The sequence below is a fragment of the Homarus americanus genome, unplaced genomic scaffold (assembly GCF_018991925.1).
Source record: "Homarus americanus isolate GMGI-L3 unplaced genomic scaffold, GMGI_Hamer_2.0 scaffold20014, whole genome shotgun sequence".
NCBI lineage: Eukaryota > Metazoa > Arthropoda > Malacostraca > Decapoda > Nephropidae > Homarus > Homarus americanus.
In genome coordinates, this window is record NW_024713649.1 from 3,547 (window position 1) to 16,771 (window position 13,225).

The 13,225-nt window shown below is 38.2% G+C and overlaps 1 protein-coding gene across 1 annotated transcript in view; it reads right to left on the minus strand.

The window, feature by feature from the left end:
- Positions 1 to 12,265: 12,265 nt before the first annotated feature.
- Positions 12,266 to 13,225, minus strand: part of LOC121872350 — a gene marked incomplete at its 5' end in the record, with an annotated part of 69,971 nt that continues 69,011 nt past the window's right edge. The window contains one exon of the mRNA XM_042375066.1: positions 12,266 to 12,607. Within this exon, the coding sequence (XP_042231000.1) occupies positions 12,455 to 12,607 (153 nt within the window). The remainder of the gene's footprint in view (positions 12,608 to 13,225) is intronic.

Below are 13,225 nucleotides of genomic sequence, written 5' to 3' on the forward strand. Positions count from 1 at the left end.
ATCTTCTGGGGTGGATTCCTACCATCTTCTAGGGCGGAATCCTACCGTATTCTGGCGTAAAATCCTACCGTATTCTGGGGCGGCATCCTACCGCCTTCTGGGGCGGATTCCTACCGTCTTGTGGGGAAGAATCCTACCACCTTCTGGGTCAGAATTCTACCATCTTCTGGGGCAGAATCCTACCATCTACTGGGGCAGAATCCTACCGTATTCTGGGTCAGAATCCTAACGTATTCTGGGTCAGAATCCTAACGTATTCTGGGTCAGAACCGTATTCTTGGGCAGAATTCTACTATTTTCTGGAGTGATGTCCTACCGTCTCCTGGGACAGAATCCTAGCATACTCTGGGGCAGAATCCTACCGTCTTCTGGAGCGAAATCCTACCGTCTTCTAAGGCAGAATACTATCGTATTCTGGGGCAGAATCCTACCATCTTCTGGGGCAGAATCCTACCGTTTTCTGGAGCGATATCCTACCGTCTCCTGGGGCAGAATCATAGCGTATTCTGAGCGGAATCCTACAGTATTCTAGGATGGAATCCTACCGTATTCTGGGGCAGAATCATAACGTCTTGTGAAGCGAGATCCTACCGTCTCCTAAGACAGAATACAGTCAACCCTCGCTTTACACGGTCCCACATTCCGAGTTTCCACGTTTACGCGGTACCCTGCCGAAACAGGAATGCTCACATTCCGCGGTGTGTGTACCCCTTTACGCGGAGAGCGGCTGGCGAGCCGCGCCATTTTTGGATCCAAACCTCCCGCCATCTCTCCCGCCATCCGCCATGTTGTGTAAGCGGCGTGAGCATGGTGCGCACAAGGTCGCCCAGTCATCAAAACATTACCGAGTTCTTCACCCGCCACCCACCACAGCCGGCCCAAGTCAGTGATAGTGATAATTATAGTGAGGATATAGACTTATATGGACTTTGAGGGGTTTGAAAAAGAGGCCCTGCAAGCCTCTGTGGTGGATAGTGATACAATTGATACAAGTGAGACGGGTGAGGGCCAATAATCTGCCCTCTGCCTCGGAACCAACCGCCCATCCCCGTGTGCCCAGCCATCTTTTCTACTAATGTAAGTGTTAAAAAACCTAATATTATTTATATTTCTCTTAATCATTAATTGTGTGTGCATACCATCATAAAGTTAAGATAATATTTTTACTACAACATAGTTGTGTGTCGTCAAAAAGTGGAGTTTGGGAGTCAGCCCGGTCTCTATTTCAATTAATCCCATATGTTATGTTGTTCATTTTATGCGTTTCTCACTTTCCGCGGTACCCTTTGGGTTGAATTAACTGTGTAAAGTGAGGGTTGACTGTACTATCGTATTCTGGGGCGGAATCGTACTGTCTTCTGGGGCAGAATTCTACCGTATTTTGGGGCAGAATTCTACCGTATTTATGGGCAGAATCCTACCGCCTTCTAGGGCGGAATCCTACCATATTCTGGCACAGAATCCTACCATATTCTGGGGCAGAATCCTACCATATTCTGGGGGGGGAATTCTACCGTCTTCTGGGGCAGAATCATACCATATTCTGGGGCAGAATCCTACCGTCTTCTGGAGCGAAATCCAACCGTTTCCTGGGGCAGCATCCTTTCGATTCTTCCCCTTTGCCGTTTTCCCCCACCGCTGCCATTAACCAAATGTAAGCCGATTCTTCCCGTTAGTTGAAAAGTTTTATATTTTTAAGGACTGTTATATGTTTCAGAAGTGTGGACACTTTCAGCAGACACCAAGAGCAGTGATGTACAGTGGTTGCACTGATGAGGCATGCAGAACACCACATACATCAGTTATCAAATAAAAAATCAAGTAGGATATGGCCTTTCTCTAAATAAGGGTTGTCAAGCTTTTATAAACACCTAATTTCTTAAATTATATCGGTGGCATTTGACAAAGTATCTATTATTAATCATTAAATAATGGGTGCAAAAATAAATACAGTGGGGTATGCTATAACGAACGGATCCTACTACGAATATTCCTATAACGAACGGTTTTACCTATAAAATTGAGAATGCTATAACGAACGAAACTCCTACAACGAACATAATTTAATTTTTTTTTTTTTCTAATTTATTGTTTTATTATTACAAATATTAATGATATTCTTTATTTCAGGGGTTTAGATGCATATTTATGCACTTTTGTACAATTTTTACAATTTTATATTATATTTTTCAGTGTTAAGTGGTTGTATTTGGGGGCCTGGAACGGATTAATCCTATAACAAACGAATGCTATAACGAACAAGGTTCTAGAACCAATTAGATTCGTCATAGCATACCCCACTGTACGGCAAAAGAATATTAAGCTTTCAGTGTGATCTACAATGATTTAGAAATAAAGTAGTTAAATAAATTACTAGGCATCATGCATAATGCTGGCCCTCTGTTAAGTTCCCAATGATCTTATTGATGAACATTTATATAATACAGTAAATAAATATTTTTTTTTTATATGATCCGATTACTATTTGAAATAAAACAGAAAACTGAATAAGTTTCTCAAGTGAAAAAAACTATAACTGAAAGCAGACTGTTGGGTTATTTAGAAATATTAAAAATAATAATGTTGACCAGTTTCGTCCAGCTGATGGAGAGCCACCGCCTCTTTTGGAACAACAACTCTTAGGTAATATAATATCATCATATGATGTAAGACTTCACGCTTATTAAGGGAAAAAGTATTAAAGTTGAATAAAATGGCTCAAATTCCTTATGCTCCAACACAATAAAGTTCATTTTAGCATGTTATTGATAGAATGGTTATGTCTATATGTCCATTGAGGGCATGTGGCTTTCCCTTCTGCATGCATTGAGGGACGCTGAGTCTCCTCGACTTTCCTGAGTGAAAACTATGAAGATTCTAAAATTAAATCTGTGTTATTGAAGATACTATTTAAAAATATATTTTGCTTTCTACTTGGCATGCAATGCATACCTGCATTCATTAAGAATATGCCACTAACCAGGAGGCCTTTGAAAAGTGCTGTTATATGTGAATGTTAAGAATAAGCTACACTGATAGCAAAACAAATGAAGTACGAAGACTAAAAAAAATTTCAAGAGAAATAATTGAAATGTACAGAAAAAAGATAAATGAGATACTTTGGTCATATAATTTGTGATGAGGGAGTAATAACAATAAATATTAATGGGCAAAGCTGAGGGTAGGTTGGTCAGGGATGGTGAGGGATGAATGAATTTTAAAAAATGGGTCGCCAGAGAGATAAAAAATCTTGTAGGATTGATAAAAACAGGCAGAAAACATTTAGAATGGAGGACTGTGGTCGCCTACTCTCAGATATGAGTACAGTACTCTGATTTATTGAATGAATATTTCATTCTTTTGTAATGAGTAAAGCAGCCCTAGGGAGAAATTTTAACCCTTGCAATGGGTACTAAATAAAATGAACTAGACTTTAGGGGCCTAATAGGGTGTAAGTCTAGGTCTAAGTGTAAATGAAAGTGAAGGAGTAAGCTTAGGTGTAAATATAAGTGTAGAGTGTAAGTGTTAATGTTGATTTAAATGTAGGTGTACCGTATTTTTCAGCTTGGAAGACACTGCATCGTGGAAGACGCACCCTGATTTTGGAAATTAAATACTTTTTTTTTCTTTTTCTTTTTTTTTACGGGTATTAGCCCACCTGGGCACAGGTCACTGACCCACATCGAGGCCTAGGGGGCAAAAATGTAAAAATAATAATAATAATAATAATAATAATAATAATAATAATAATAAAAATAATAATAAAGAACCATAAAGAAATACAAAAATGAAAAAAAAATCAAGAGTGAGAAACAATATATGTATGCTGTGTTGTCAAAGTAAGAAGACAATTGAGACCCTGTGTAAATGTGGCAGAAAGTCAGATCAGCAACCTGGGACTTGGTCACAATTTTCGTGATGCCATATGGCTGCAGGGTCTACCAATATCTTCCCAGGCAGTAGTACCCGGTACCTCCCTGTTTGGTAGCTGCCTACTACCGACACCAGTGAAACCGTTGCTTGATATACAGCCCTTTTGGCACAAATACATACACCTCTTTGAATATCATCACTTAGAACTGCTTATCAGTCATCATTTTCATCAATTTAAAAAAGAAATCTGTACAAGGTGAAATCTTTAATACAGCACTCATTTTATACACCTGGTCACCTCAGCATCTTGGGGGCTGTAGTGTTTACATTCTTTCTCTTGTTTTAGTCGGTATGAAAACGACGGGAAATATTTTCCAACAGTAGAAGGTAAGCAAATGTAAACATGTATATCAACATCTAAATAAAACAAAAAATCTTTATTTAAAAACAAGAAAATAAAGGTAAAAAAACAACTCGTTATTTGCAAAACCAGTGACTGATTGGTTCTACATAAAAAACTGAAGAAAATAAGACCCTGGTTGTAGCTGCAGTAAAATTAATGTAAAAAATTAATATGGTTGTTTTAAGTACAGTGGACCCTCGTTAAAACGGACTAATAGGGGGGGAAGGGTGTCCGTTTTAGCCGATTGTCCGAATTAACTGATTTAGGAGTTAATATTGCATAATATTGCATTATATTTCAAAGAAAATGCAGTGAGTTTGTCCTTCGCCTTGCGTATGTCCGAAACTGTTTGCTTTTTAACACCATACTCGTCACAAACTCTAGCCACTGAAGCACCAGCCTCTAACTTCCTTATAAGTTCCAGTTTCTGGTTCACAGAAAGGGTCACATACTTCCTCTTCGGTGTATTACTCCCCCTTGAAGACATGAAGTAAAATACAAGGCCGAAAGATGCCTAATCACTGAAATATCAACGAAAATTGCAGGACAACACAACACTCATACTCGAATATGGCGCTAAGTCAACAATGACTGGCGGTCTGGCGCACGCGCCATCTATCGGACAATCCCAGAACCAGAAATTTGACCCGGACAGTCCCTCGCTTAATTCAGATTTCGTCCGATTTATCCGATATCCGGACTAAAGGGGTCCATTTTAACGAGGGTCGACTGTAATGTTATTTATTGTTAATAAATGTTTTGTTTTGACTGTAAACGCCTTAGTTAAGGACGTTCAGGTTACGGGCAAGTTGAAGGGAATGATTGAAACCCGTCTTTTGACGCATTCAATATTTATTGATATGGTCAAAACCTGCAGAGGAGAAGGAGTTCATAATATTACAAGGTGATCCATCTGATACATAATTAGTTAGTCTCACACAATTTTAACTTAATTACAATTTATTAAACATACTGACATAACACAAAGTTCATAACTCTATTAATCTTAGCTTCGCTTCATTCTGCATTGTCTTATTACTCCAGTTTTAGGCAGAAACGAGTAGGCGTAATTAGTCAACAATATTTCAGTACCGAGGGGTATGTCATCACTTAGGCTGTACTTACAAGTGCGGGTCAGTGCAGATCAGTATGGTGTTCCAAGAGAAAACATTATCGCGTAAATCGTCCCAGCACAAATTCTAGGACAGAAGGCTGGTCTTCACAGCATCACTAGAGAGGGCGATCTGTCTCATGGAGGGGCGGGCAGCCACCGCCACCAGTCCAAGACAGTCCACTCAGCAGAACCAGGACTTGTCTATAAACACTTCTACATCTGGCGAGGTCACAGGTCGAAAGATTTAATGGCATCACACGCCAGTACTGTAGCTGAAGCCAGCGGCGATAACATGTACAGTACAGGTTTGCACTTAGGTCCATTGTTAACCGAGGGACCACTGTATTGCAGTGTACTTGTACTGTACAATATTGACTAAATTCAATAAATAACGTACACAACTAATGGTTGGTAAAACTTGTCAAGTAAGTGAGTGTCAAGTCTGTCAGTATGAGTGGCACGTGTGAGTGCTTGTGTCCCCTATCATAGGAGTCTGTTTTCTCTCGCTTCAGGACGCCCGAGTCCGTTTTCTCTTAATCTTAGAGTGCAGTGCACCGGAGACTTCGTTATTCCTTAGTAATGACGAAGAATTTGAAATTGCAACCCCAATTGCAACTGGGGTTGCAATTGTTGAGGCATCTAGATATGTCTGATTACAGCAAATGTGTTATTGTCAATTTGTAGACGAAAGATTGAAAGATTTTATCCTTAATAAATGTAGGTTAACATTATACCTGGAGGCAAATGCTTACTAAAGCCTGAGGAAGGGTATTCCTTTAACACATAATATCTGGCCAGTATGGGAAGGATCATCGTGTCTCCGTCAGGGGGGTCGTGGAGTGGTGGTCCAGCAGGCGTCACAGGGGTGTTTTTTTTTTGGTGGGGGGGTTGGGGCGGCGGCCACGTACATATATGTGATCGGACGTTGTTTGGTTGGACGTTAACCGGCGCATGACTGTATTTCACTTTTTCCCTCGCTTCCTGGCAATAGCGAAACTCTTTTCAGAGTGCGCTGCCGCTCTCAACTTACGACATAAGTACAAAAATCTAAGTGTGTGTGAACGGATATTTTCTGTTTGCCTTTGTCAGTTTAAGAACTCCAAAAGATAAGTTTTGATTTTTGGTTGCATTACCCAGGCTAATGAACGTCTTTAGAGAGTCATTCACTGATTCACCCACTAAGAGAATTCTTCTATGTGGTGTCATGGTTCTGTGGTACTGTGGTGCAGTAGTGCTCTGGGGCTGTAGTGATGTGGTTCTGTGGTACTGTGGTGCTATGGTACTTTGGTGCTGCAGTACCGTGGTGCTCTGGTACCGTGGTATTGTGGTTAGGTGGTGCTGAGGAACTGTGGTAATATGGTGCTGTGATGCTGTGGTGTTGTGGTGCTATGAAGTTGTAGTACCGTGGTGCTGTGGTGATAGGGTACTGTGGTGTTGTGATGTTGTAGTACCACGGTGCTGTGGTGATATATTGCTGTGGTACCATGGTCCATGGTGTTGTGGTGTTTAGTGCTGTGGTGATGTGGTGATATGGTGTTGTAATGCTATGGTGTTGTGGTGCCGTAATACTGTGGTGTTGTGTTTTAATTTTTTTTAATTTGCCACAGCCTACAGATAGGATATTGTGTCGAGTCACTGTAGACCATACAACACTCATGTGAAAAGTCACGCAAAAAGGATTACAGAGTAGAAGTCGTATAGCATGTGTTTAACAGACCCCAGTGGCATCAAATGTTAAAGAGTATTTCCAGTATATTCTTTATTTAGTTCTGCACATATGAGTTATTCATACCTGCATTTCAGGTGTTCAGGTATATTGTGTATTTAGTTCTTTAAATAGGAACTGACTTAGCTACTAGGTGCAAAAAAGTGTATAAAATCTTAATATGTCAACTATCCTGTCATTAGTGATAAAGTGCTGTGCCAATCACATACAGTGTGTTTGGACCTGCCCCTAATTTTTTTTTTTTTCAAAGTCTAAGACATCGTATTGGAGTGTGAGGCCTTATGTACACTTATAATCTCCTGATCTTGTTACTTGTTCCATTCAGGGCTGGAATGAATACAAGAGTGCAGTATTTGAATACGAATACAATGAAACAGTCACTCCAAAAACGAATAATTTTTTTAAGTTTTCATGAATGCTTTCATGAATACTATTGGTTAAAAAATAAATTTTGATTATTATAAGTATGGTACCTATGAAGTAGTAGATGATTTTATATAGAGAACCCTTGAAGATCCGGACCTGGTAAATCTAGATTTCGGAAGATTCAATACAAATTTTTGGGGGTTCTGGGCTAAGAAGCCTCCCTATGAAGCACTCCCAAAACAAGGTGAGGGTAGTTTTAGGCTTAAAGTTTTTAACTTATAAAATGTCACAGACTAAACTTAGCAGAATACTGTATAAGTTGCATTACTAGAATCCTTGCAAGATAGCAAATAATTTGTGTACAGTGGTCCCCCGGTTAACGAACGGTTCGATTAACGAAATTTTGGTTAACGAATTACCTCCCATAAGGATCATCAATTCGGTTAACGAAAAAACTTTGATTAACGAAATCCTTATGACAAACACATTTTGTTGTGAGCATCAGCTGATGGGCTAGTCTGCCAATTCAGTAATCTGTTCTATGTTTACATTTGTTTCCAGTGGAATAAATATCAAGAAAGTTGTGCTCTTTAATATTTTTGCATTTTTTATATTAAAATTATTAGTTATTTTAAAATTTAGTTAACATATTGATAATATATGCAGTACCGGGAAAAAGTTTTTTGTGCGTCCATCAGCTGCTTGACTCACCCACCAGGTGTCAGTTTGGCTTTGTTTACAGTGGAGTGAACATCAATTTTGTTGGTGTCTTGAATATTTTTTTCATTTTTACATTAAAATAATTGGTCATTCGGAAATTTAGTTAGCATATTGATAATATATAATGCAGTGCACTGTTCATTTAAATAAAATGATCTTGAATCACACCTAGTGAACTTAAAATTTTATTGGTGAAATTACTGCATCAGGCATGGGTCCCCTGAAAGGTGATTTCTCCTCCATCCCCACTTCCTTCTTTTCTCCCTTCTCCTCCACCCCCACTTCTAATTCCCATCATCATCAACCAGGAACCTTCTACATACACACCTCAAAGAAAGTATACCCTGTACTTTATGGCATTTTTTTTACTTTGTATGTACTTTTCTGTGAGCTGGAGAACCAATTACAGTCAACCCTCACTTTACGCGGTTAATGTAACCCACAGGGTACCGCGGAAAGTGAGAAACGCGTAAAGTGAATAACATAACATATGGGATTAAATGAAATAGAGACCAGCTGACCCCCAAACTCCACTTTTTCCGACACAATACTATGTTCTAGTAAAAATAACATCTTAATTTTATGATGGTACATGCACACAATTAATACTTAAGAGAAATAGAGAAATACAGTCGCCAAGTTAATGTCCATTCAAATAATGGACTCAACTCCCTCCCCCTCTTCTCACACTACACTCGCTGGTTCTTCCCTCTCTGAAAAATTTTGGGGGGAAAACCAGGTATAGTAATAAATAATACCTCAAACTAAAGTTAGGATAATATAATTGACATTGCTGGATTCCTTGTAAGACCAGGAATATTTTGAATATAAATGTCATATATTCTGCACAAAAGATAACATATCTACTCAGAGTAAACATTATATCTAAAATTTGTATGTCTAATGCAAAATCTATGATGTTTATATTCAAAATGATCATCAAATTGTAAGAATTCCAGCAATGTAAGTAATATTCTGGCCGGGTAATTTGTATGAATTTTATGAGCTAAAACAAATATCTTCAGTTAATAAAAAAAAAAAATATTCTTCACTACACTATCTGTCAATCAAAGTACCCCACCTTGCCTCCCCCCCTCTTCCAACCGCCAGATGGTCAGTCCGTCCCAACCCTCCCCCCACCCCCACCAACCCTCCCTTCAAGAGAAAGGTTGGGTGAAAAAACTAGATTTTAACATTTAGTATTAAATAATACCCCAGATTAAAGTTAGGATAATATAATTGACATTGCTGGATTCCTTGTAAAACCAGGAATATTTTGAATATAAATGTCATATATTTTGCACAAAAGATAACATATTTACTCAGAGTAAACATTATATCTAAAATTTGTATGTCTAATGCAAAATATATGATGTTTATATTCAAAATGATCATCAAATTGTAAGAATTCCAGCAATGTAAATTATATTCTGGCCGGGTAATTTGTATGAATTTTATGAGCTAAAACAAATATCTTCAGTTAATAAAAAAAAAATATTCTTCACACCGTGACCAAGTACCAGGTGGTCGGTCGCCGGTCCCTCCCTACCAGATGAATGTGTGGGAATACCAGACTGTTTACCTTTTTAGTAATAAATAATAAATCAGACTAAAGTTAGGATAATATAATTGACATTGCTGGATTCCTTGTAAGACCAGGAATATTTTGAATATAAACGTCATATATTTTGCACAAAAGATAACATATTTACTCAGAGTAAACATTATATCTAAAATTTGTATGTCTAATGCAAAATCTATGATGTTTATATTCAAAATGATCATCAAATTGTAAGAATTCCAACAATGTAAATTATATTCTGGCCGGATAATTTGTATGAATTTTATGAGCTAAATAAAAAAATTATACTTCACCCGTGTAAAGGGGTTCACCCACCGCGGAATGTGAGCATCCTGGGTTCTGGCAGGGCACCGTGTAAACGTGGAAACGCGGAATGTGGGACCGCGTAAAGTGAGGGTTGACTGTACTCAATACCCATTGAAACAATGGATTCGGTTAACGAATGACTGTGGAACAAAGTGTTAAAATGATATGAAAAGGCGAGAGAGGTCTGTGGATATTATATGGAGCAAGCAATGAACATATTTTCTGAAGTGGATCCATTAACACAGGGGTCACCAAACTTTTTTCACAGTGGGCCGGATAACTGAAAGAATGACGAGCGCGGGCCGCATAATCATTCTGTTCAATACTTGCAAGCCAGAACGAAAGCCATGGAAACCATGGTAACGTCAGAGCGTAGGCGGAGCTACCACGGCGGGCCTGATGAACTGACGTCGCGGGCCGGATCCGTAGTTTGGTGACCCCTGCATTAACAGAACAAAGCATTAAAATAAACAGGGAAGTGAAAAATGCACGGCTAGGCAGGGGGATATTTATATCTTTCTGCCGGATCAAATGTCAAAGTGCAAAGATGAGAAACGCTGCTGATTGGCTGATATGAAGGCTGCAACTGACCAATCACCGCGCAGTTCAAATGCAAGGGCTGATTTGTGGAACTTGCCGCTGATTGGCTGGGAAGAGGACGGCAAGTGACCAGGCTTTACTGTCCACCAAATCACTATAACCCACCCACTTGAGTACAGGTACTCGACTTATGACCACCCGGACATATGACCGCCGCAGTCATACCAAAAATTTTCGAGTCCCGACATTAGTGTTCGCGCTGTGTGCTGACAAAATCTTCATTTGTAATTCCCTTTAAAATGGCTGGCAAGCGTAAAAGTGAGAGTTCTCATGGTGCTGAGAAGAAAAAGAGACACCCATTTTAGATTTTCTATGTATTATTTTTGCATTTTCGACTTACGACCTGGATTTGGGTCCGTAACCCCATCGTAAGTCGGGGACTGCCTGTACAGTATTTTTCTATTAATTTTCGTGTACTGGGCGCACGGTCTGTTGTAACCAACACCACATTACATGGAAGGTAACTCTGTCAACTTTCTGTTCTCTGTTATGATTAGCTTCAGTTTTACAGGGTGTCCATTAAGTCCCATTCTGATTTCAAACATATATTATGTGCAAACAGCATAACATATTGAAATGCAGTGTTTTGCATTTGCTTAAGTGAAAAACAAAACTTGAAGTTACTCTTTCAAATGCAAAAATAATTTTCCACTTTCTTTTATGAAAATGTCCAATTTTCTTTTAAAATTTCCAAATATTTTTTATAAAATTTTCCCATTTTTTTATGCAATTTCTCCTTTTCTTGGATAAAAAATAAAATTTCCTATTTTCTTTAAAAAAATTCCATTTAATTTTATAAAACTTCCTGTTTTCTTTGTAATCTTAAAGTGGATAGAACCAAATGTCACTGGCTGGACAACATCACTAAATATTATGTGACAGATTAATAAAGGAAGCACATTTAAGATTGATAATTCAACTTTTTAGCAGTTTTTTAAGCAAGTTTTTGTTCTAGAAAAATATTATTTTTTCCTCGCCAATTAATGGTACTAAAGACTCCCATGTTGATGATCGTCTGTGTACAGTCCGGAATTTAACGGCAGTGTTTGACACCTCCGGAACACCAAACACACGAGTAAGATGACCCATAATGCATCAGCAAAGGTGGACAAGCTTACCAACCTAATCCACGACAGTCCCACACAGACTCCTACCTGAGGGTTCTTCATTTAAGAGGGAAGGAGGGTGATTAAAACTCCGGACATATGACATTTGAGATGACCTTTCCAGGAGAAACATTTCCCACATTCAAATAGTTTCATACCACTGTGTGCTGCAAGTATGTGTATCAAAGATTATTTGTTCCATACACTCCATACTACAGTATATGTTATAGTCATCCTTCTAACCTTGATCAAGAAATACTGAATTCCCCTTCACTATAAAGCTAAAGGTCTGCTTAACAAAACTGTTGTAGTAATTGTGCACAGCTTAAGCCAACCACTCAACAGCTTCCTAATACAGCATTAGGTGTGGGTTTTTTTTAATATATTTTTTTCTTATTTCACACTTCAAAAGAATGCCCATATTATATGAAAAAAGAAGAAATATTTCAATGATAGTCACAGAAAGTACTAAGAAATATTCATTTATTTATAGATTCTCACTAATTTATTTCAAATGAATGAGTTACATTTGTTTGATAGAATATAAATTTCCATATTTAATGGTACAAATAAAATGCAAATACACATAACACTTTCTAGTCTAGAAGAAATTAAAATAAAACAGACTTATAAAAATTAACTTCCAAGTAGTTTACAGTTAAACATCATCTACAAAGTCATCCACTTGATGACACACCCAACCAACCCAGTCAAGCATGTGTAAGAGTGTTGGATCATCATGGAAGTCCTTTTGCTCCAGAGCTCTTCTTGATACTCCCTCAATACATGATGATATTCCTGAGAGAATTTCCTGAAAAAAAGAGATCAAGTTCAGCATTGTCTGACGAAGGAAGCTAATAGGACTCATAGTGACACTAAAGTACAATTTCTTAAAACAGGGATCACTTACAACAGCCTTTGTACAGTATTAGGAACATTCAAGTAAACAAAGAACAATATTTCCTCTGCCAGCAACAGTACTGTATAAATATTTAAACAGGTGGACACCATTTAGAGCTGCCCCTGTTAGTGCTCATTCCTTATAGCACTCTGGGTCCTGGAATGGATTTTTTTAATGAATTAAAATAAGAAAAAACACAACATAGCTAACTTATTTTTAAACTTGGAAAGGTTATTATTTTACTATAAAAATATTGATGATTGGTAAATTTTTATAAAAAACTGTTGAGAATTATTCACCAGGTGATCACGTGGACACAACAGCTGTATCACTTGTTCTGACTCTGTTACTCTCACGATATTATTGATGGACGACAATGTATTGTGTGTAGTGAACATATAATTTGTTTAAAAGTGTTTTGAAATGATGGCACCTGCTTTAGCACATCCACATAGCCTTTAGTATAAGACCATATGTCTTTACAGTAATCCCTCACCCGCCACGTGCGTTAAGTTCCTGAAAAACACA